This window comes from Perissodus microlepis, chromosome 10, assembly GCF_051167445.1.
Source record: "Perissodus microlepis isolate ML-2025 ecotype Zambia chromosome 10, ASM5116744v1, whole genome shotgun sequence".
Classification (NCBI taxonomy): Eukaryota; Metazoa; Chordata; class Actinopteri; order Cichliformes; family Cichlidae; genus Perissodus; species Perissodus microlepis.
Window position 1 is genome coordinate 25,280,765 of NC_140470.1, and position 25,080 is coordinate 25,305,844.

A 25,080-nucleotide genomic window follows, 5' to 3' on the forward strand; every position below is an offset into this window, starting at 1 on the left:
TCAGAGGTTCTTAATAGGTTTGATGTCAGAGTGTAAATTCAGAACCCAAATCAGAAATAAATTGTGTGTGATTGGGTGCCTCACAGGAAAAATGCACACTGAACATTTTAAGCACAGTGTTAGTTCAGGCTGTGATGACTCAGCCGACACACTTTTACACATCCAATAGGCATCTCTCACACAGATTGCAGTATTTAACCTGCTCAAAGCAAGCTACTTTGCAACCCACATCCCATGTCAGCTCCTCTGTTTCTCAAATACAGTTGAAGATCTAAAACAAACACCTTTTGTCAATCTTAGCCATACTTACGTGATGGCAAAAGATTCATCATGCAATTTTTTCCCCCCATTTATCCCAGAGTTATCTCCGCAGTGTACAACGTTGACAGGTCAACAACAGAGAAATCCATTTGCATATGAGCAATGTAGAATCACTACTTAACATAACCCACTAAGTGGATATCTTTTGGAAGCTAGAGTACTCAGAACCCCTGCAGACATGAGGAGAACCTGCAAACTCCATGCAGAATGGCCGTGGCCAGATGGTGGATTTAAACCACCCCGTGGAGTACAAAAGAAACTGAATGAATGAAATGTGCAGCCGTTGTCATGCATATCTTTATACACATGTAGGCTGCTGGGTATAATGTTACAGGAACGTTTTCTAATGCAAAAAACTGACAAAGCCATATTATAACTTTGTCTAGATAATAACCAGGAGGCAGGTGTTACTCATGGAAAAAGACTTAAAAATGTTATTTAAGATAAATCTCAGAACCTCGACGAGTAAAACCAAAACTGTCTGCATGCAAAAACAGTGGAACTTGTGTTTAAACATGTGAGAACCTAACTTTTAAAACATGTATTCACCTCCAGTGTCCCATAATTCATAGCACAGTGGTCGCAGCACACCTTTAGATTAATAAGTTGCCTGCAGTGACTCTACAGTTGCCTTCAACTCTGCTGAACCCTTTTTGATCTTTTAATTTGTCGAGTACACTCTCATTAACCTCGCTTCAGGCAGAATCGTTCAGTAATTGAGTTTGATAAAAGCAGACAAACCAAGTTCTCTAGCAGTAAACAAAGGAGAAAAAGCAGCTCCTCCTGGAGTTTGTGGAGAACGTTGGCTTTACTTTTACTTTCAGCATGTAGCCAGAAACACAACCCCTAATGAATGCAGAATAATGCAGCAGTAAATGTTTGGAGACCCACTACGTTTACAAAATGTGATGCACTGCAGATGACAGTCTTGCAGCGTACTGTGTCGAGTCTTAAAATTGTTATTGCAGGATCGTTTCATTAGCGTGTCCCGTAAAGTTTGATAAATGCAAATAACCTGATGCTCAAACACATTAATAGAGAATCTGTTTGCTTCTGTTTAGTGACAAACCACACAGATCAAATGTTAAAGAAAATACAGTTTAATTAAAAATCTTAATGGCTTAGGCATGAAAACATTGTAACACAATGAATGCCGAGGATATTAAAAACACAATAAATAAAATATCTACATAGACAATAATAAAGCAATGAAGACAGTTTTTTTTTTTTAGTAGGCAAGTTCCTGTTGAGAAGGCTAGTTAACATGAATAAAGCGCACGCACACACTCCTTGTTAATCAGCGGATCAGAACCAACACACCAGCCGAGGTTACCGGCGACACTGAGAGAAAGCGTGTGAGACGGAGGAGCCTCTGGCAGTGATTCACAGCAGGACAATGAGCCTTGAGTGCGTCATCACACATCAGGACTACAACAGTCCTGGAGTTAGTGCCATTTAGTTAGTTGCCTTGGTACAAAACGCCAAGACTGAGTGAAAACAAAGCTGAGGGGACTGAAGACACATTCGTGGTCTCGGTTCTGGGGCAACTCGAGGAAGATGAGGAGGAGAAGCAGCGCACGCACACGTTTTAAGATTCTTTTGGTTTGGGGCGATTAAAGCTGCAACATTTCTGTGGCATCACAGACAGCCAGAAAACAGCAGGACAACTCCAGGGTATTTTGGGTTCTTAACAGGATTTACTGGGGTTTTTTTCCCCCTTAGCATCAGATTTAGAAATTTAGTAACATTTCTTTTCATTTCGTTCCGTTTGAAGTATTAGGTTTTTGCACTGTCTCCAAATCCAGCAGCACATTTATTGGGGGAACAAAGAAAAAAAAAAAGGGGGGGGGGGGGGGTCTTAGTGTCTGATAATTACGAGAAACATTTTTCAGATAAAGTTCATGTTTAATAGAAGTCAATCACCCTTTGCCCTTTCACCCAAATCAGGGGTAAAGTTTGTTATTTTGACTGTAAAAAGTGGAGCTCTAGCTATTAACTTTTAAGTCAGTTAATTTTTTTTTAATCTAAAAAGGCAAATTTGCATAAACTGTAGTTCTGATATAGTGTTACCATGGCGAAATCAAGAGACCGCTTGACCTGAAAACAATCTGCAGTAGTTTCCAACACATTTAAATGGTGAATGTGGAGGGGTTATTTTGGCTTGCCTGCTGGCATGTGCAAGTTGTGATGGACAGAAGGCACGTTTACTGTACATGTCGCTGCGGAGGAATGAAAAGGTGACCAACTGACAGTGAGCTTCCTTTCACCGTCAGGCTCATTTGATTAAACTGGGTTCTTGTTATCTACCTTTAGGACTTGTAAGAACAACAACAAAAATCAGCCTATGGTTTAAATAATATTCATGCAGAAAAACATAAATGTTCCAGATGTTGCAACTCTTTTTGTGTTGTGTTTGGATTCAGATCAGATCACTGTTCTCCTTTAATGTCTTCAATCTGAATCTTTCTTTAATTTCTTAAGTAGACAAACCAACAGCCCTCATGCAGGTATGACGCTGAATACCACCGATGGGCTCATCTCAGACGCTATAGGTGTGGTGCCTGGAAGTGGCAGCTGCTGAATTTTTTGGTCCATTGACAAGAAAATATAACCTGAGAGAAATCCAAACCTTTAAAGGGCTTTTTATGTGTCAATTTGGATATTTTATTGGCGCGTTAAGGACCTAAGGTCTCTGTGCACTGAAAAGCAGCAGTTCATAAAAGTATGTATGGGAAGAGTGTTGATCTCACCAGATGTTTACTTCTTAGCAGCTTTTAAAGAGGAGAAAAGGGGAGTAAAACTACACAGCAGCGTACATGAATCAGCGAAGCTGCACATGGTCGCAGCAGGAATTTGGAGAAAGTCCCGTATCGTCAACTCAGACATTTTACAGGAAAGCTAGTATTTGTAATGGATTGCAACACTACAAGTATTACAATCTAAGTTCATCCTTAGTGGTGGTACCAGAGTTTTGGTGTGATGAAGAGCACGCGTGCTGGAAATTTCACGTGAAGTAGTTAACGTGTTAGTAAAATTGGAGCAGATTGTTGATTTCTTTGTTTTTTGTACCAAAGTTAAAATAGAAGTCAGACTCTATGAGTCCCTGTTCAAAGGTTTTGTGACAATTTCAAGCCAGTTTATTCTGGGCATTTATTCCCGACCCATATAGGATAAAACAAAACTGATATTTAGTGATTTAAAAATCTGATATCAACAGTTTTTGTTTTTCTTTCAGCAGCCGAAATAAAAAAAATAAAATTGTTATGCATAGTTATTTCTGAGTCTATACACACAAATACAGACAATACATGTCATGGATCACTCGTTTACTCTCTCACTCTGCTCAGAGCATTCCTGTTGCCAACAGGGAAGTTACAGAGTGCCCTCTGGTGGAAAACTACGAAACATCACGGATAAATCTTTGAAGGATGTTTCGCTCATCTAGTCTTTTCGTTTTAATTTTCATTTAGTAGCAGTTATATATTACCAAGAGTGAAATATATCTGCAAATAGCTCAAATCAGCCAATCAGCCCCCCAAAAAATGGCTTTCTAAGTTTGAAACTAGTGATCAGCAGTGTGTTTAGTGTTACCACTTGCGCATCTAGAAGCTGGCTATACAACACGTTTATCAGACCACCATCCAATGTAAGGTTTGTGCCCCAGCTGCTCTAAAAGAACAGTGTTAGTATTTACCGAAATCATCTCCATACCAGTTAATCCACCAGTATAAACAAGCTATTTGATTGAAATTTTATTTTTAATGCTTGAATATAATTATTTTTGTTACCCATGAAATTGGTTTAAATACAAAAATGGTTTTTTTTTTGTTTGTTTTTTTAAATGGTAAGGAAATATAATTTTCTTTTTTTAATTAAGATGCCACATTATACTTATTTTCTTGCATTCTTGCACAGGAAGTTTTTACTGGCTCACTGCTATGCTTGATTCATTTTAATTTTTGACTTCTTTGCTGGCTCAAATATTGGGATTAAAAACATGAATTCTGTTCATTATTAACATTATAACTAATACAATTTTTTTGTTTTAAACAAGTTTAAACAAGTTTTTACAAATTTCTAAAACATGTTTTAGAAATTTGTTGGCATTTGTGACAGTTGTAATGTGTTGTAAATTGCTTTGACGGATTAATACAATCCTGAGATTTTTGTTGCCTTTCCCCAACATTCCTCCCATGAAGAGTTTTATGAACTGCAGAGTGACTGAAATCCACAAAATGGTCATGCAGGACTGTGGACAGATGGAATTGCCGCAGCTACATTAGAGTCATATCCAGAGTTTAAAGTTAGAGGACGTAAATGAGCTCATCGAAGAATCAGAAAACAGATTTTAATATCTTAACTATGGTAGCTGTATGTAAATATGCTGCAGGAAACCTAAAAATATAAAGAAAATCCACTCTATGGAATGTCTGTGAGGATGGAGGGAGCGTGTCCTTTAGCATCTGCTCGTTACATATAACCTGGCTTATTACTGAGTACCTGAGTCCACGTGACTTCACCCCACTTTCAGTTTTTTGTTTTTTTGCTTTAGGCTTTAGACTTAGATGTGATTTCCCAGTGAACTGAGAGAAGCTGTTCTAAGAGCTTCTTTCGGTTATTAACTAAGAAACTACGAGCGTAGAGAGAAGCTTTCGACTAAATAAACCAGCCTTCAGTGTCGGGCCACCTCTATCGGTGGCAGGAAACGATGGAATTAAAAAGAACTCAAACTCAGCCATTGTTAATACTACGCACACCACAACACATTATGAGAGTACTTAAACATTAAATTTGTTATTTCATCATAGAACTATCACCGAACCTGGAGCTGACAGACGGCAACTGAATTGTGTTCACCTTGTCAGATACCATCGAAAACGGAGCGAGCCACAGCGACGCGTACGACATCGAAGCCCTGCAATACTGCACCGCGACTACACGTTCACATTCATCAGCACGAGCACGACTGCCACACAGTTAATCACCAGTTTCAGACCGTATCGCTACATATTCGTACGCCACGATTTGCAAAGAAGCCAGTAAAAGCACCAGACCGAGCGGCTGCAGGCGGTGGGACGCCCAGTCGGACACGACTATGTGCGGGGTCCCTTCGCTGAACAAAGTCTGCACGGCTTTAACACTTAGCTTAATGAGAGCGTGGGACACTGCCGCAGCATGTAACTAACTCAGCGAATCACAGCAGGGTCACAGCTTGGCCACAGCAAGCCCATTTTAAAGGGTCCGATTCTCCATTTATGCTGTGTTCAGGTCATATCGGACTTACAGTTGACCTCTCACGTTTAAGGCCAAAACCGTCAATCTCCAAATGAATATTACAAGTAAAAGAGATTCTGAGACTGTAATTTCAGCCACTTGACATCGTCTTTAACAATAGTCCCCCCCCACCCCCACCCCACGTTGCTGTTTTCCCACTACAAATGACTTTGGATGAGATATAACATGAACGCAGCATCATCCCTCAGAGTAAAGCCTTCTGAAAGTACTTGTGGCCCTGCAGGAAAGTGCTTGGTAAATGATAATGGCACAGAGTGGAGAGAGACGAGACAGAGGATGAGCCTGCGCAAAGTGACTATGTGGCAATGTGCGCTGTGGAAGGGATGGAGACAAACTCGCGCAGGATGTTCTTGGCCGTCTCGAGGTTGTTCTGAGCGATCATCAGGGCCTTCTGGATGTCCTGGATGGAGTAGCCTTGGGATATGAGGCATTCAATCTCCCCGTTTAGGGCCAAGCTTCCAGGACCTGAAGGAGGAATAGTCGGAGGTGGAACAGGGGAGGCAGATGAGGAGGGGCCAGGGAGGTCTGGCGGCGGCGGAGGTGGCTCGCGGTTTAACGGACGAGGCCGTCGGTCAGAATTGGCTCGCCGCGGGAGAGGTTTTGGGGGACGTTCGGGATCGCCGCCTGCTACAAACATACCTGAAACAAATGAGAGAAAATGAAAGAAAAATAAGAAACGTGATGAGTCAAATACAAAATAAACACGTCAAATACACATTTACATTCACACAGATGATTTGTGGGAAAAATAATTTTAAATTTCCCTTTATAACCAGACATTTGCTAACCTGAAACATCTGAGAAACAGAAACATTTAGGAAGTCCTTAAAAACTGTTAAAAGTATCCGCACTCTGAAAAAACTAAAAACACTGGATAAATCATCTGTAACAGTCTGTGAAAGGCAAAGAAACACAGCATGCGGCGCAGAAATAAAATTTGCAGGAAAAAAGGCCTTTAGGTCAATGACATTAAAGTTCTGGCTTCCAAATAACTGTTACCAAGCTGACTGCCAAGCAGTGACACTTGCTCCTAGAATGAATGTGGCTTCCTAACAGAAGGCTGATTGGTCCAAACTACCTGTAGTTCATCTAGAAGCACATAGCTTCAAGCCTGGCACGATGGATTCTGTTGTAACTTTGACCTCATGAATCGCCTGAGCAGTTTCACAAGCTGGCCCGACATGCAGCATGTTGTGGTTAGAGTATCTATGAAAGCAATTTCCATCACTGATTTCAGTGTGGTTAAAGCAGTAAGCCAAAGTTAAACAAGAAGTTTCAAGTTACATTCATGTAGCCTAATTACTTCTCAAATTAATATTCATTTGTCCACCGCTACTGAGTCTGACTAAGACTACTTTTCTTTTCGGACTTTTTGATTTTTCTTTAATTGTGATTAGCTTCAATGCCAAAAAAATAGTTTGGCACTTTGTTTTATTTCCAGCCTGAGGAAAAATGCTCAATAAAACAACATTAATACCGTGGACAACAGCCTGCACACGAGAACTGGATGTCACCGGTTTGTTCGTGCATCATCTTGAAGCCTCAAGCTGAGCATACTGGTGATCACTATTAAAATATAAATCACGCTGTGTTCAGTACGACGTAACTAATGACCACAACTCCCTTTTTGCAACCAGAAATTTTGCCACCTGCTGATCATTAGAAATTAAAAAGGGGGGGGGGGGGGAACAAAACAAAAAACTAAACAAACAACAAAAAACCCACACATACTGGGATCTACTGCAGAGTCTATGTTGAGATTGCTGAAGGCTGCAGAAGGGCCGCCGATATCTGACAGGGCTCTTCTGGCGGGGGCAGGAGGGACCACTGGTCTGGGAAAGTCATACTCGTAAACATCCTCCACACTGGCCTCCTCCTTTTTGTCCTGCGGAACAGCTGAATGCTGAGGATGGTCTTGGAGGGAAAAAAAAGGTAAATAATGAGGTTATACACTGATATTCTTAATTCTGTGATGTCAGTTTATCCACTACTACTAGAACAAATAGTGTGATTACTGTTAGTAATCCACAATGATCAAGCACTTCCCATACACTGAAGTGAGAAACTGAGAACGTTACCCAGCTCAGAGTTCTGTGTCGTCTCCGACGAGCCGGCCTGGGCCTGGATGTTACACATGGATTCGTAGACCTGGGGGTCCTCAGAGTCACTGTCCCCCACCTCACTGCAGGCACACAGTGAGACAGAGAGAGATAGAGGAATCATTTAAAGGGGAACAAACTGTGCTCGTTTTCATTTAAAGAATCTTATTCTTGGACTCAAATAGTTTTCCATGATTTAAAATAAATAAATAAATAAATAAATAAAGCCATTTATACTTTCAGGCCACCGTCCCCTTAAAGTCAGTTTTCTTCTGATAGGATGCCCTGTGCAAACAGCATGTTTGAACTGTAGGTGGTTGGGGACAGAGCGGTGTGCCTGGAAAGTCTGCATCCTGAGCTGACTTGCAGGGCTTATTTGCAATTACACTTAACTCATAATCTGAAATTTTGTGACATGACCAAAATAAACAAAAAGAAAGGAAAAAGTATTAGAAGCAGATTTTAAAAAGGGCCATTGTTGGCAATCCTTTATGCCTGACTCTTACACAAACTAATCCTCACAGAGAAGGTAATATTCTCAATGACTGAACCTACACTTTGTAAGCTAAATCACCAAACCTCTGATCAAAAACTCATCATTTCAGTGTGCTAAAATCACAAATAGACCGCTAAACATCTAGCTCTGCTTCAAACGAAAATCCACCAATCACACAGAGGTATGAATGCTTCCAAATATTACACATTTTAAGCCTAATTAGTCATGCATGGACCCAGCGAAGGCATCTTTGTAGGCTCACACCACAACTTTCAGCTCTCGAGTTTTAAAATTTAAGCAGATTTCCTATCCATTCGAATTCCCTACATTTTAGACACTGTCATCATTTTAATCAAAGAGACAAGCTGAGATGCAGCTGCCTTCATCTTCAAGCACTGTCCTTTAAATTATTTAAGGAGGTGAAAAACAGCAAATAAGTGAAAGAGAGTTCTCTCTAAGGAATGGGAACCTCGAGAGCCCCCTGCTGGACAAAATACACAGCTTCAGATTTGAGGGTTGCATTACTGTGTGTCAGACTATCCCTTTAACTTGTTTATAGACCAACTTTCTCACTTTTCATTCTACGAACTGTTTGAAATTCACTTGCAACCTTTCCCAGCGAGATTTTTTTCTCTGCAATTCACTATACAATTACATAACCCCACACATAAGCACATTTTATTATCTGCCGGAAGGTCTGAGCATGTTTGTTGATCTGCTGGTATTTCCAACAACCCAACATCTATATTTTTCCCTTAAAGACAGCGCCATATAGCCCTGTTCCAAAAGACAGCACACCCCGGAGCTTCAAGTCATCTGACCTGATCTGGTGTAAAGTTCTTCCTTTTACACTATACATACAGTGGGACCAATTGTGTCATTTTTATGCTCCCTTTGGGTCTGATTTTCTTTCACTTGTAGTCTAAATCCAGAGACACTGCTGGGCTCAGCACAGGTCAGTGTTGTCTATTTGTTTGCCTCACACTGTGATACTTTCAATGCTGTTAAGCTGTGTTCTTCTTCTGGTCATTGATTATGTTTGGCCTTTAAAAACTGAGTCAGAATACTAAAACTAATCCAGAAACCTAAAAATATGGGAAATAAATAGCCCACATGTTAAGTGTCAATAAGTTCCAGCTGCGGAGAAGCCTTTAGAGGTCATTTTCCTGAAAAACATTCTTCTAATAGAAGCAACTTCACCCCCCTTGCTGTTCCGTTTACCTGATGTCATTGTGGTTGTTTCCCTGGGTTGGTGGTGGGGGCACCAAGGAGCCTGTTATTACCCACGGGGCACCGGAAGCTGGAAGGGATGTGGGACTCATGTACTCATTATCTTCACCGTCTGACGACAGCTTCTCCCCGCTGGACACCGCTGACCCTGGCAACGACCTGAACAAAGGTAGACATCACAGAGTGTGTTTTTTCTCATCGGTCATAAATGACAAATTTGAGAAATCCTGAAGGAGACACAAAACGCAAACACACTGACAGTTTTTTTTACTAGTTCTAGAAATATATGAAAGGCATCATTTTGATAGATCAGAACACTGATGTGGCTCTACATTACATCACCAAAACAAATGTTAAGAACGCTGCTGGCAAGGTCGAAGAAAGATGGAAAAATATCCATTCGCTCCTCATCAGTTCTTGTCTCACTACATTATTTCCTGTCTACTACACCTCAGTGCAGCAGAGCTCCGTACCTCGCAGCCAGGCAGTACACAGCATTGATCGCCGTCTGCGGTTTGCTCCCCTCTGCGCCGGCTCCGTTGCTCTGAGGGATGGACGACGAGGCCTTCGTTGCAGGGCGCGGCACCATGTAGTTGGCTGCCCAGGCTGGCTGGTCCGGGGTGGAGGGGAGGGGTCTCCTTTGGAGTCTGGATTCCTGGCCGACCAGGGAGGGGCGCTCCGGTGGGGGAGGAGGGGGCAGCTCTCTCAGTGCTGGAGGCAGAGGTAGAGGCTTGTCCCTGTGAGTGGCTACCATCTGGGTCAGAAGACACAGGACAGGATGTTTTTTGTTAGAGATGTGAAGACTCAAGTACACACACACACATCCTATTTTGGTAATAACAATAATTGTGTTAGCAGGGCTGGCAGCACACTGGAGGCTTAATAAAAAGGCGTGACTATTAATCTTTAAGTCACACGCAAACAGTTGAGCAGTTGTGAATACCAACACTTAGCCAATTCACATAATTTCCAGGAACCTGCAGCCACGTTAACACATGATTATTTTTGACTATCAAATGGACATCTGACACACACTGTGATAACTTCAAGGCTTCTAGGAAATATTGACTTAAATATACTTGGGCTCATTACAGCTTTATCTCACAGGCTCTTTTGATCACAACTAAAACTATAAATGCTCTTTTCTAGAGAAGATATTCATTAGATATTTATATCGTTAGCTATTCATATACATTTATGTATTGATATAGGAGGTGGTTAGTTTGTGATATTACTCTGACCTAAATGTACTGCTCTTGTAATGAAGTTTGTGTCCCAGCAGCAGGTGTTGGCCTTAACACTTTGCATATGACTTCCATATGATTAAGCAGTTATTACTTCTGGTTCAACTTCTTAGTGTATGTTTGCACAGGGCTCTTCTTAAAGGCACTATTCAGAGGGAGAATATTTCAGTGACCAGTAAGTCTTGAATGCACCTTTGGCCAATGCAAGTGTTTTTCTAAAAACTATTTTTCCACCCTTTGAATTCTTTTCCACAGATAGTCGGTCTCAAAGTCTTTTGTCTTTAGTGCACTCAGGCATGTACTTACTTTGGCTGTGGCTCCCTGACTCAGTGCACTATGGGAGGCGGAGGACCTCTGCTGTAAGAGGTCCAGTCGCGGAGGCACCGGAGGCAGCTGAGACACTGGAGACGGAGGGCGCTCCACCTGCACACCCACACATTGATTTACAGATTTTGTAGCGGATGAAGTGCTTGTAATATTCCTCAGAGAAATTTACACGATAAGGATCACTCAAATCACCTTTCATTCCTTTTCTGATGCTCGGCTTGAACTTGAGCAGGTCATCTTGACCATATCTATTAGCTAAATTTACTGAGTTGTTGTAGCAATTACCTGATTAATTATGTGCATTAATAAGCAATCGAACAGCTGCATCTAATAAAGCACCCAGTGAGCGTCTAAATATATGTATGTGCTCGTCTTACTTTGGTGCAGGCCAGCCTGCTCATGACAAGTTGCTGGTCTTCCAGCCGATCATCCTCTTCCTCTTCGTTGCCTGCGGCTTCTGCTCTGCTCGACCCCTGGAAACCAGCAAAGGAAGCCCCACTGGCCTTCGGGTGAAAGGGGTCCACTACAATAGGCTCCGTGCCTTTAATCTCACATCGGCAAAACGGGCAGCCCTGACCCTCCGATTCCTGAAATGCACACACACAGAAAGACACAGCAAGGTTAGGAGGTAAAGGTAAAGGAGCAGACTGAAGCTTTCATCATTTGTGAAAGGCTTTGCTTTAAACCCAAATTACAGCTGCAAGTCTTTTCAAGAATGAAAGCTGGAGGAGGAAACCATGAAAACTACCACAAAAAGAGTCACCTGGATAGGATGAATTATAATGTAAATAAAACTGAAGATGTCAAATAAATGGTGTACATCAAAGATCTGCAGAAGGAGCACTTTAACAAAAACTATGTCTAAAGAACTGTGCAGTCATGCTGCGATTAATTAATCTGTTAAGTTAGCCCGGAGAGCATTTCTGTCCTGAAAGCAGAGTAGTGAGAACAACACGACTGCGCTTGGGAAGACAACGATTATATTGTTCGTCTGATGTGAACCACAATCAAAATAAATTCCATATAAGGAAGTCTAAAGTCCAAAGTCCAAAGTCCATCAAGAATAAACAGCACATCAAATGAATTCATTTAATCACTCACTCATGGCAAACAAGTCCTTTGTGTCACTCTTAGCAAGTCTATGTTCCCAGCCAGTAAAGTCTATTTAATCTTTTATGTTTGAAGAGGAAAAGTTGTTACAGTTGTTAGTAATAAGAAGGATTTTGTTATAGGAAGTACAAAAAGAAAGTGCTTCAGCTTCACTGACTGTAAGATAACGTTAATAAAACAATAAAGTTACAGCTACACGTGACCTCGGTGTGTTGGTCCAGTCGTCACCTTGTTGTGTTTTTATCAGCACCCTCGTTAACCTGATCTCACTTTAGATTTATTCTCAGTGCCGATTGGCTGCTGAAGCTTGATGGTCAGTAACTGGAATCTCTGTCCCTGCCTTTCTGTTGCTACAGGCCTGTTTTTGATTTTGTTTTTGGTTCTTAGTTAAAAAAGGAAGAAAAAAAAAAAAAGTAGTTTAGGGGTGAAGCCTGAAGCAGACAGTCTGGTGTGGTTCGTTCATGGACTCCTTCCTCTTTTGTTTGTTTGTTTTAGCCGGAGTTCCCATCTCTTTTGCTTCCCTTTGTTTCACACTTTCATTATTAAAACTCAGCAGCACTGTGGGATCTTATGGCTCAAAGAACCGAACGTATACGTTTGGGGACTGCAACAGTTACACTGAGGAACATGACACGACTCCTCTACTGCAGGAACTACTACTACTAATTTTTTTAAATATAGAAAAAAAGACTTTATACTTAAGTTTAAACATGCAGATCAGAGATCAGAGAGTGGAGTAAAACACTTGCAATCTGAGAATGAATCTAAATCAAAGACTTATTATTATTAATTCACCTATTTAAAAAGGCACCGTTGAACACAAAAAACTGAATTTAAAGAAAATTCTACAGCAGGAAAAAGAAGATCCCTGTCAGGATTTATTGAGCTGCTTCAAATCAGTGTAATAAAAGTTTATAGTTTAAATGGAGAGGTGGCAGATAAGGTCATACCTGCCAGGCGGTCAGACACGAGGTGCACATCAGGTGTCTGCACGGCTCGATCTTCACATCCTTGTCGTTCTCTGCACAGATCTTACAAAGCTGGAAAGTAGAGCCCATCTCACAGTAGAGCTCGTACTGCTCCTACACAGAGAAACGAGGGAAAGAGGGAGACCGTTCAACACCGGCTGCTCATGTTACTCTCATCCTGTAGAGATTTATTCCTACAAATCACTCATTTTATGCATCTGTATTTGTTCTCTGCATTAAAAACATGCACGCACATGAGAAACAAACCTGAGTAACTTTGATGTGGTCCTGTGGAGACGGTTCACACAACCCTGTCAGGTCTGGGTTCTGTGCACGGCCATCTGGGAAAAGATAGCTGGAGAACCACGGCACACAGAAACGCAACCAAGTCACGAAAAAAGGGTCATTTTCAGATTTTAGAAATCAACAGTAAGAAACAACAACCTCGCCATGTTTTTACAATTCATCGAGGCTGCCAAACAATTTCTCATTATAAAATCCTTAAAAAACAAACAAACAAAAAAAACAGGTTTGTTTCTCTGCAGGATGACACAAACTAGTTAATTATACATCGATTGTGACACCATTTCATCTACACTCTCCAACCTGTTCCTCATAAGGTTTTTTGTTCAATTTTGAGGAACTACTACAAAGACTCCACCCTCCTCACTATTAATTCAGTAACCTAAAGTAACATGTACTCAGTAGGCTGAAAGACAATACTCTCCCCTGACAGCTTGCAGTTTAATAGTGCTATAAATCTACACTAAATACTAGTTCATTAACCCCGATGATATGCGACTCACAATCCCTCTCTGTATCCATCAATGAGTGCTTGGAAGAGTGGTTTGTTATGCGGGATGGTCTGCAGGATGTTCCCATCAGCTGTCACATAGCCAATTGCCCACTGGCCCAGTCGAGTGCAGCTCAGCCTGAAGATATAGCTGTGAGAGAGAGTTATTTCAACCAACAGCTACAAACTCACACTCCTGCAACAAAATATTTAATACAGTAGGGATTTTCCCCCAAAAGTATTATAGGATATATCTGATCTGTGAGGCCTACCTGCCAGGTTTGTGGATGAACCTGTGCAGTCGAGCCTTCACCTCATCGTAGGTTAAGAAGGCCATATAACCAGGGTGTGTAACAGCCAGGCTGTTCCAGTTCCTTAGAAGAGATGACCATGGCTACAAGACACAGATTCACAAATGCAAACATTTTATTTATGTTGTGTACATCAGCTGTTTTGAAGTTGAATTCACAACAAAAATCAGGTATGAGACTATAATGCATATAGGACAGAAGATCTGTTTGCTGCAATAAAATTACAAACACCAACTCTGATCGCTGGCAACACTACAGAAAAACATATGCGCGTGGGTTCAGACCCTGCTGCTGCATTTACACAGGAGAGACTAAGCTGGACTCAATTTTAAACAAATAAACAAATTTAAGCATCCTCATGTAATTCACCGCCTTTACTAAAATGTTATTAAAGTGCAAACTGTGCAATTTTACAGTGAACTACTCTGAATGCTTTGTGACGCACCTGAAAGAGCCTTGTAAAGATGTCAAACTCAAAGACAGAGATGTAGTCGTTACAGGTGAGGTCGATAGTGGATTTGAGCGCCATGGCCTCCAGACCTGAGCTAATAGGGTGAAACTCATGAAGAGCCTGCCGAAATGTCCTCCATGGCACTATGGTCCTGGGTAGAAGGGAGGGAGAGGAAACAAATGTTTGTTGTGGGAACATTGCCTTTCAGTATTAGTTAAGACAGAATTTGGGGTTAAACAGAACCTAAAATGTAATAAAATTGCAGATTTGCTAAGCTAACAAGGCAGCAGACCTTTATAAAGACAACTCTAAATATATACACAGGTGTATTTTTAGTTGACTAAAGGGGACCTGGTATGCTTTTCCTCAAATACACACACTCAACTGTGACTTTATTAGATACGTGTGTTCAACTACTGATTAATACTAATATCTGAGCATGACAGCAACTCAGTGCATTTATGCATGCAGACACATATGTATATGGTTACCACTGCCTGCTTAGGTTCAAACTGAGCAGAATGTGGGAGAAAGAGCTTTGAATGGGACATGCTTGTTGGTGCTGCTCTGAGCATTTCATAAACTGCTGATCTGCTGTGATTTTCCCCCCACAAACATCTCTAACATCTTTTGATAGCTGCTTTCAGTAGAATAACACATCAGGTGATAAAGCTCCAATCAAACTGGTTTAACATGACAGTAAGTAACATCCAAGCAATAGCATTCAAATGGCCTCCAGAGTCACTGGATCTCAGTCCAATAGGGAAACCTGGGTATGTGGCAGCAACCGTATGATGCTGTCATGTCACTATAGACCAAAATCTGCAAGGAATGTTTCCAGCACCTTGTTGAATCAATGCCACAAAAATGAAGGCATCTCTGAAGCAAGGTGCCCCTAATAAAATGGCTGGGATGCTCACAGTCAAAGTTTCAAATCATGAGGTCATCTTACTCATGACCCCAAAACCCAGACCTCCCACTGCTATAAATGCTCATTTTCAGCGCTTTTGTTGTGTTTTTTTACTTTTCGTATGTATGTTGCCCGTGAATGTGATTATGCTAATATGGTAACCTGACTTCTGTTTAAATCTTTTGTTTGCAAGGGGCAGGAAGCAGTAAGTAAGATAAAACTGCTTGTATCAGCCAGAGATGAACTGGAATCGATGGCCAGCATGACATAAATAAGGATTACTGTGAAATATGAGTCATTCGAGCATCACCCAAGAATAAGAATACAGAGCTGAAACAAAAACTCACTTGTCCCCGAATGACCTTCTCCAGAATTCAGCAGCATCAGCTTTGGTAATCCTGAAGTTGTCACCCTGAAATAAGCCATTGGGGAAGATGGCTTTTAACTCCGCTAGCATGTGACTGAAGATCAGAGACAGCTTGGTAAGGTTTCGCCTAAGTGAGAGAAAAGGAAGAGAGACAATGAAAGGAAACCGTAGCAACAAGTTAGTTACAGGTATCATCAGCCTAATGTCTTTAGTATTCTATAACGCCATGTTCGGTTTTAAATAAAAAGGGGAAGTTACACTTGCATGCACACAGAAATAGAAGCTTTCAGCAGCCAGACACTTTCGAGTACAAAACAATCAGGCGGAATCAAAGATGGTACCACTCGTCTCGTACATTTTATGGATCTACAGTTAATTTTTTTCCTCTTTCTCAACAAACACAACAGTCAACTGGACATTTTCTTCTTCGCTTTTTTCTTTTCCTGCTGTTGAAACAACTGGTGTTACTTTGTTAAATGCATATAAAGCACTTTCTGTGAAATTACTTGTGGCTGGCTGCACCACCTCCCAGACAAACTAACCCCACTCCTGACAACTCAAGTGTCAAATTTATAAAAATATGTCCACTTAGAGCTGAAATGATGAACATAACTACAGAAGAAGGGAAGCAATGTTGAAAATTGACTTTTACACTTGCGTTTGCTTTACATTTGAAGATAACTGGTTTGAGCAGTCTACACGAAACGCTACTTTTCAGAGGAAGTGAGTCCACCCTCATTGGGGTTGAACGTAACCAGTGCGGGTGCATAATCTAGTCCAAACTTGTTTTGTTTTCTTTAAACAGTAAATCAGTTTAAAAGAGGCACAAGGTGACACATGGCAAAAAACTGAACCAAAAGTCGCAGACGCACACTGAGCACACAGCCAGTTGGGCAACGACTTTTTAAAAAATATATATATATATTTATGACATTGTCTGAGCATGACCTCAGCTTTGACGGTTCAATTAAAAGGCTTTCCGATGACCTATACATGCATTTGCTAATGCCAACACAGCTGTTTGTGTAGAACATCTTACACTTGATAAAAATTCAGTGCGTAAAAGGAAGGATGAACTTTTGCTTAGCAAAGACTTTCTGAGAAGCAGAGGAAGTACACATGATTGCGAAAGTGCAATCACTTCCCTATAAAGTTCACTTTGCTTCATATGGTTTGATTTAATCGCAGCGATGGAAACTTGTAAGAACATTTCAAGAAAAAAGACAAACTTTTTCAATACTTCAAATTAATATTTACAAAAAGATTGCAGGTTAATGTTATAGAGCTTAAATGACATCAGCACTTCCAGTAGTTTTCTGGTCATTTTAAATGCACAGAGTTAGAGATGTTCACAAATGACTCCACAGCAGTGCAAGCATGCCGCTTTTTTATCTTTTTAATCATCTGATGGAAAAATAAATAAATAAATAGCACACAAAAAATCTCAGTATGAGTTGTATTTCTTGGGTAGTTTGGAAGGTTTTCATTAAGAACCCATTTTTTATTTTGGTTAAAATAAAAATATAAAAGTCAGCCAATGCTGACAGCAGACCTTCAGACAAAGGTGGCCCATTAGTGAAGCTTTTATTCTATTTAGGTAACGATCTTTATTAATGTGATCATCAACATCTGTGCCTTCCAACTATTTCATGTCAAAACAGATGCTGTGAAAAAGCTCAGTTCTGTGCTCCATAGGACAGAGACGGTCTCGAATTATCGTACTATCATGAGCTTAAGGGATTATTTTATTGATAGGAAGCCAAGAAAAACAACGATTAGCTCTTTAACTGTGCCATGATTCAGATACTCCCTGCTTCACAGCTTTTCCATCCTGGCTTTCTGCTGGTGCAATATTCCGTTTCCCCCCACAAAGACAAATCATGTTTTGTCCGGATATAACGTGCGCCTACCTGGGCTGGGAGTTCTCCTCGTACATCCTCTCCTTGGCCTCCTTAAAAAGGCTCATGGTCTGCTTCGTCTTGTTCGTCAAGTTGTCGATGACCACGCGGAAATACTCGTTCTCGCCGAGGATCTCTATTTTGCCCTCATACCTGGACAGAATGGTGCGTAAATGCTGGTAGGTATCCGGCAAAAGGTCCAGGATGTAGGGCGGGCTGTTCTTCAACGCCACCTTGGGGTTCTGGCACAGACGCACCACCTGGACAGAGAACGCAACAGCTCAGAGATGTTTTTTTATTTTTAACTTGCAAACAACGAAAAAACAATAAAACAAACAGGATTAAAACCTTTAGCTGTGGCAATGCGAGATGCTGCAATGTGCATGTTTCACAGTCAAGGTAAAACATTTTTTAAGTTTGTCTAAGTATGGTACTGGAGAAAAGCCTGAGGTCATTTAAATACAGGACTAACCAGTTTAATACTGAGGGCGCTTAAGGAGACATCACAGATTTCGTGACAGTTTTCCAGCTAGATCATCAGCTATCGCACGCAAGTTCGGATATGGATGTGTCTATAAATTTTAAGCTCATAAAACTGGGTCACGATTTTTGCAATGTGATGTTACCGGACAAAATTGCCATTCTTACAGATGTCAAGGTTTAAAGTTTCAGCCAATATTTCCTAATGTTTATGATGATAATGTTCTTGATAGAGTCTTTTCGGTAATCGGAGAATAATGTGGCACAAGCTGTAGATCAAAGTTTGACCAGGAACTGCTTCTTTAATCTGTGACGGACATTTACTACCCGTCTAATCACCTGACAACTAAGGTAACTTATTAAATTGCACTCAATTATGCTCCCATACCCACCAAATAACTTTGCAGGCCCAATATATTGTGACCATAAACATGAAATGGCTCATAGTACAATAACACATTGAATACCTAAAATTTGCATCAACTTCACCAGAAACTTTTACCTGTCACTATTCATTTAAGTGCATCTTTTCCCCACGTTGCTGTGGACCAACTGTGCATGCAAGCAGGGTTTTGTTTCTTTTTTGCATACATTTGCACACTCACTCTTTATATCAGATCCAGCCCTTCCCCCAAACCCTCGGATTCCTCATTTTGCTACTTTGATGGCAATGTATTCCCACAATACAACTTTACAGCAAGGCAGTAAAAATTTTCAGCACCCAGCCCTGAAGCATACCACCCAGGTATGAAAGCTTTTGACCTCAAACGTGCCATTTACAAGCACAGGTGTAAATGAGTCTGCACAGAACACTGCACATGCATGCCGTGGTTCACTCTCTATTATCTGATGCACTGTTACTTCCTACATCAGCTCACTTGCATTAATATCTTGTGAGCTCTTGTCTCACCATCTCTCTGCACTTCCCGCTCATCTGTTTTAGTTATAGCCAACTGCAAAAGAAAGTAAATAGACTGCAATGACTATAGAGAACCTTGCCTTGCCCCTGCAACATGTACACCTCTTCTTATCCAATACTAAATATAGGGTGTCCTCCCAGGGATATGAATGTGACCTAATTCAGGAGAAATGACCCCAATTAGACAATCAGACACCACTGTACTCCAGTTCTAGGCTTCAGGTTTAGACTGCTTTACAGGTTATTGTTTAAATTTAGGCCAAAGCACCTTCCTGTGTGGATGTCCTGGAGGTTATTCATGTCATGCAAAGGGAATTAGTGATGATTCAATATAACCGCAGTTTCACGCTAAGTGAAGGAGCAGATGGAAAAGTTGAGCTAAATCTTTTTTCAATATGTGAGAAAAGAAAATCAGTTAAAGTGGCCTTGCATTTGTCTCTGATGTCGAGTTACAGACAAAAAGAAAAAAAGTCAAGTAAGAAGTTTTTCGTTTACTGTTTCAAACCCCTTTCTTGTAAAGGATTTATTACCGGAAAACCACTGTCAGTACCTTATCCATGAGTTTCCAGCATTTTTCCACCATTTTCTTGTCGACCACAGCGGGCTGGTGAGGCTGGAGAGCTTGCTGGTGAGGCTGAAAGGCGTCCTTCATCAAGCCGATGAGACCGGCGCCCCTTCTCGGATTTCCGGCCATTAATTCGGTCGGTGACCGGGGGTTAGCCCGGGGCTGGGCTGGGGGTGGGTGGCTGACAACCGGAGATCAGTTCTTGACACGTTTTCAAACAAAACGATCGCTGTCTTCGTGCCCTGCCTGCACTCAACACTGGTAATAATTTGTCATGCAGAGGCTGTCCATGAGCAGAACAAAAAAGGCAGTGTGTACACTGTACGCGATGCAGCTAGCTAACAAGCTACATTTGAAAAGCCTCTCAGTTTGATTCCGAGCTCAGGACATGCTCACCGTGTTGCTTAATCTGTCCTCAAAAATCGACCTACCGCCTCCCGGCGACGGCAAGTCAAATCCCCCCCTGAGAAATCAGCCCGGCTTATTATAAACTCGGGGCGTTAATAAGCCACACAGCGCGATTAACAAACAGGTTGAGAAGCGGATCCAGCCAACAGCAAGCCAGCAGCTAAAGTAAACAAGGATGTCCGGCCGTACCTTCAAAGTAAAAGCACGGTCAACAAACATGCAGAACCTGGGAAAATTAAAACTGGCTTAACGTAAATTACCTGTAACAGAGCCAAATAGCCAAGGTTATAATAATTAACTGAAACTAAACTAAGAACTAAATCTAAATGTAAAAAAAAATTAACTCAAAAAAACAAAACAAAACTAGACTATGAGTCAACTGCTTTAAAAAAAATGTTTTTACTGTAATATTCAGTTCACTATGATATATTAATACATTAATTTTCCTCAATCTTGCACCCCCCCCCCCATATGCTTTCCACATAATACTAATTAAAGAGACTGAAACTAAAAAAAAAACTAAACTAAAACTAAACATTTTTAGAAAAATAAAAAGCAAAAACGAAACAAGAAAAAATTGAAAATATAAATCAATTATAACTCTGCTAACAGCTAAAATAGCATTTAAGTTAAGCTGCTGTTTCAAGTAAATTGCCATTTATTCAAAATCTTTAAAAAATACTGAGCTTACAAGTGATTTCAAAGGAGTTATGAGCTGCAAAAAGAAATCCATAACTTTAACTGCTTTCTTTTAAAAATGTATTATTTAGTAAAGTAATCTCTCCAGTGACAATTCATTTCCCCCAACATGAAAAATGTTATTAGAAATTGCTCCAAACCCCAGCAGAAATAACACTCTATTCAGGAAATACAGAAGACAATAATTCATTTGACCCTGGCTTTTTATTGAAAAGTTATCTCTTTTACAATATAATTTATTTTTTCCTTTAAATATCACAAAGTAAATCACTAAGCAGCAGCGGCACTCCCAATCCCTCTACATCCTGAACACAGTAACAATAAAGGTTTTGTCTTCATGTTTGTAGTCCTTAATCAAATTCATATGTTGCCAGCTGGATGAACCGGAGACGTGACTCTGTTGTGAATACAGACATCTGTGACCACTGAAGCTAAATGTGTGGATAATGGCAGCAACCTCAAAAACACATTTAGAGAACTGAAAAATAAAAGGTTTGACACCATTGCACATTTCCTGTTTCTTTTAAATAGACAATGACTTCAAGAAGAATGACTTGAACACAAAAACTTTGTAAAGGCAGTTAGTTTTGAGTGTGCGGGCCACATCCTGTTTGTAGTTCTCACTCTGTGTCTGAGAACTCATCGGGAACTGGACAAACTGGGTTTCAGAACAATGACTCGCAGCCACTGCTGATTCAACAAAGCCAGATATTAAAGGGCAGCTGCTGCACATGATTGTTTCAGGTGACAGATCTTTTGATTCACTTTTGCAATCAGATTTGTTTTTGTTTTAAGTCATACTTTACTGTTAAATGTTTATCTTAACAATTATAACTGCAGTTCTGAAGGAGAAAAAAAAAGCTTCAATCCCAACAAGTATATAATTCTCTATTCAGCTTGTCATCAAAGATTTGTTCTTATCACAACGTCAAAGATTAGGTTTGTGTCAGTCTCTCTCTACACACACACACATATATTTATATGTGTCAATAAAAGCTTCCACTTTTAAACATCTGTAATTTGAGACTGTCTATTTCCAAGAATGACAGAGACAGAAATGCAATTCAATGCAACAATTCACTTTAAAGGCCATATTTAAAATGATTTTGACACAATAAAAATAATCAAGCTTACTAAATTATACCATTCACCAGATTTGAACCATTAAAGAGATGTGTAAGGCTGTGCTCTCCATCATCCAAACACTAAATAAGTGTGTATGTATATTTTGGAAAAAAATTGCTTTATTCTCTCCATTTGTCATAAAACAAAAAGAAAATTGAAGTTTGTGGTGGAATAAAATAATGACATTGCAGCTATTTTAACACAATTTCTCCCCAACATTTTTTCCAAAGCAATTTGACTTCAGCTTGGCTTCGCAGCACAGCAGATGTTCAACTAATTAATGCACACAAGCCTCGTGAGCACTGCTCACTGTTTGGGGAGCTGGCACAGATCCAGCAAACAAGCCCTAGGGTGCCTAAAGGACACATCTTTACAGTTTAAGACAAGTCCAAGTGATTTAGATTGCAGCTCCCTCTGGATCCATCAAATTAGATTAAACTGGAGAGCCTTGGAAGTTCAAGGCGATATTCAACAGCTGGGCTCCGAGGTCTGCCTGCTGCCCTCCAGGCAGGAACTCTGCAGATAGCTCTCTGTAGGTGCTGCAGACTCTACGTACATGAATGTCCTTCCTGTGAATGGCGTGTTTCCATATATGCCGTGCCTCGCCGTATAACACTACTAAACATCTGCGAGGAAGGTGCACAGCTACATGGACCTCCCCTGTTAGTCCCAGCTCTGGCAGGCCCTGTTCCAGAGACATGGTGAGTGTAGTGTCTGACAACATGTTAATGGTGACTAAGCGCTCCCCCCATAGCCAAGAATCGTCTAAGTGTGGATCAATGGCTGCACCTCGCTCAGGATGATAATCCAAGTTGCACTGCTCCACTGGCTGGAAGCCAGCTAGAGTTGATTCCTGATACATCCGAAGCACAAGTTTATGGCTCAAAGCAGGGAGTCCACTGAAGCCACACACACGCACTTTCTTTTTCTTGAAGTTCACCTTCGGGCCAAAGTCCTGCAACAATATTGGAGGAGGCTTTTGGTCACTCCATTACTATATATATATATATATAAATACTTTCCATACTACATATATCAAATAGAATTGACGACAATGTTATCTATATAGCACATTTTATTATGGGTATACTTAGTATGCTTACCATAAAAGATTAAAAAAAAGCTATGTAGCTCTACAACATTTAAAGGCAATAAAACAAATACACATCAGTAATTCATCTCATGTCCCACCCACAAAATAAGAGTGTTACAGTAATCTAACCTGCTTGATCTGAAAGCATGGCCCAATTTCAGAGTCAGTTTAAGATAAGAATTTTCTAACCTATACATTTTTAAGTAGCAGAAAGCAATTCTGGTTATTTTATTAATATGATTATCAAAACTGAGACCACAGTCCACAATGATGCCAAGGTGCCTGACTTGTTCATTGTGTTTCAGAGAAAGGGATAATAAATATGGACACATTTTCTCTGTCTCTGACTTTTTGGATTTTTCTATCTTGTCTCTATTCATTTCTAGAAAGATTCTAGACATCCACACGTTAATGTCATCAACGCAGCTTAATAATTTGTGAACAGGTTAGATTAGTTAGATGATAAGGTTAAAAAGTAACCACTGACGGAATGTTTATTTCTGCAGTTCTAAAAATATTAACTGACACATTTACCCTTTAGTCATGATGAAACCCAATCGAGAAACTGATGAGTTAAACCAACTGAATCACGAAGCCTTTGAATTAAAATATCACGATCAACAATCAACAGTGTTGAAGGCAGCATGGATAAGTATGACTCAAACTCTCTGTGAATCACTGTTGATGACCTGAGTAAACTCGGACTGGCACTTATATTGATTTTACAGCCCTGATAATCGCTTCTAGACATCATAGTCTAAACAAAAATGTTTTGTCTGTTTTTATTTGATAACATGCTAACCTGTTTTCTTCGACCGGACTGCGACTCCTTCCACACATCCTGGTCCATCGCACATATGAGCTCCTTCTCTTCCTCTTCTGATATGAAGTTCTCCCACAGAAAGACCCCAGAAAAGGGGAAGGATGCAGCCTGGACATCTTTTCCAACAGCGAGCCTCGACTGAGGATCGTAGAGGAAATGATGGACAATCTTCACAGAAAGATAGATAAATAGAAAAACATCGTTATTTATACAGTAACGCAAATGTATTCCTAGAATTATTATTATTTTGGCGATGAAATTGACAGTTTGTAGTGAATGCCTTTTTGTTATAATGACAAACGCTGTTGGCACACATTTATAACCGCAGTAATATCCCTTTAATAAGGATGGAATGTCCTCAGAGGGCACCCGTAGCTTGTTGTGTGTGCGCTGCTGTTAGCAGTATTTGATTTTTTTTTACCTGTTATAAAAACAATATAAAAGTTTTCTGTTGGAAAACAGTACCTTTGATTCACTCGCCTCCGGCTGTACTTTCTCTTTCAACCCTTCACAAACGAGACACCGGCGGACACCTTTACAAGCGCATGAAGGCAAGTCGTCACTGGTGTCGGGAGCCATCGTCCTGCATCTTCTTCTTGTGTCAGGAAGAGGCAGCAAACGAAAACATTTTTTATCGTCACCTAGCGGAGAATGCGGGTATTTTCAGGGTTTGAGAATTATCCAACCAAAGCTAAAAGAGGATGCAAATAAGAAAACAAATTTCTGCATATAAAAAATACACACACACACGCATATATACATATATATATATATATATATATATATATATATATATATATATATATATATATATATATATATATATATATATAGAGAGAGAGAGAGAGAGAGAGAGAGAGAGAGAGAAAAAAAACTATTTGCTTGTTTGTCCAAAAGCCTCTTATTGCCTTTGTTTTCTTAGAACAGATAATGGTACAATAAATAATTTTAAAGTGTTTTTGTGGATATTTTGTTGACTCCGTTTACATATAGGAGATTTTCATATACTTCAGTGCCACCCTGCCTAGACCTCTTGCCCCTCCTTGCCGTTCTGTTAAAGTCTTCATTGTTCATTGCTCTAAACTGGGAGTGCCAGATGAATGCATTTCAGGGGCTACAGACAGCATAATCTACTCTTCAGTTCTAGA

The 25,080-nt window shown here is 40.4% G+C and overlaps 2 protein-coding genes across 2 annotated transcripts; both read right to left on the reverse strand.

Moving 5' to 3' along the window:
• Window positions 1-1,405: 1,405 nt before the first annotated feature.
• LOC146379552 (E3 ubiquitin-protein ligase CBL-like) lies at window positions 1,406-20,364 on the reverse strand. Its single transcript, XM_084940822.1, has 15 exons — window positions 19,770-20,364; window positions 17,833-18,080; window positions 15,903-16,049; window positions 14,640-14,796; window positions 14,156-14,277; window positions 13,897-14,034; window positions 13,358-13,445; window positions 13,073-13,204; window positions 11,390-11,599; window positions 10,992-11,108; window positions 9,915-10,195; window positions 9,433-9,600; window positions 7,695-7,798; window positions 7,348-7,530; window positions 1,406-6,255 (listed from the first exon to the last, which is right to left on the reverse strand). The coding sequence occupies exons 1-15, from the start codon at window positions 19,911-19,913 to the stop codon at window positions 5,912-5,914; spliced, it is 2,583 nt and encodes an 860-aa protein (XP_084796948.1). The 5' UTR covers window positions 19,914-20,364; the 3' UTR covers window positions 1,406-5,911.
• A 712-nt stretch (window positions 20,365-21,076) lies between these two features.
• On the reverse strand, window positions 21,077-24,550 carry alkbh4 (alkB homolog 4, lysine demthylase). Its single transcript, XM_084940827.1, has 3 exons — window positions 24,398-24,550; window positions 23,912-24,100; window positions 21,077-22,971 (listed from the first exon to the last, which is right to left on the reverse strand). The coding sequence occupies exons 1-3, from the start codon at window positions 24,509-24,511 to the stop codon at window positions 22,450-22,452; spliced, it is 825 nt and encodes a 274-aa protein (XP_084796953.1). The 5' UTR covers window positions 24,512-24,550; the 3' UTR covers window positions 21,077-22,449.
• Window positions 24,551-25,080: the final 530 nt, after the last annotated feature.

Bases quoted from the DNA above. Each gene is read 5' to 3' on its own strand.
- LOC146379552 (XM_084940822.1), bottom strand. From the start codon at position 19,913: ATGGCCGGAAATCCGAGAAGGGGCGCCGGTCTCATCGGCTTGATGAAG. The intron at 14,797-15,902 runs GTGAGTTTTTGT...CCTTCTACCCAG, and splicing joins AGAAGGTCATTCGGGGACAA to GACCATAGTGCCATGGAGGA. The intron at 11,600-13,072 runs GTATGACCTTAT...TGTGCATTTCAG, and splicing joins CGTGTCTGACCGCCTGGCAG to GAATCGGAGGGTCAGGGCTG.
- alkbh4 (XM_084940827.1), bottom strand. From the start codon at position 24,511: ATGGCTCCCGACACCAGTGACGACTTGCCTTCATGCGCTTGTAAAGGT. The intron at 24,101-24,397 runs GTACTGTTTTCC...CTTTCTGTGAAG, and splicing joins CGGAGGCGAGTGAATCAAAG to ATTGTCCATCATTTCCTCTA. The intron at 22,972-23,911 runs GTTAGCATGTTA...ATATTGTTGCAG, and splicing joins AGTCCGGTCGAAGAAAACAG to GACTTTGGCCCGAAGGTGAA.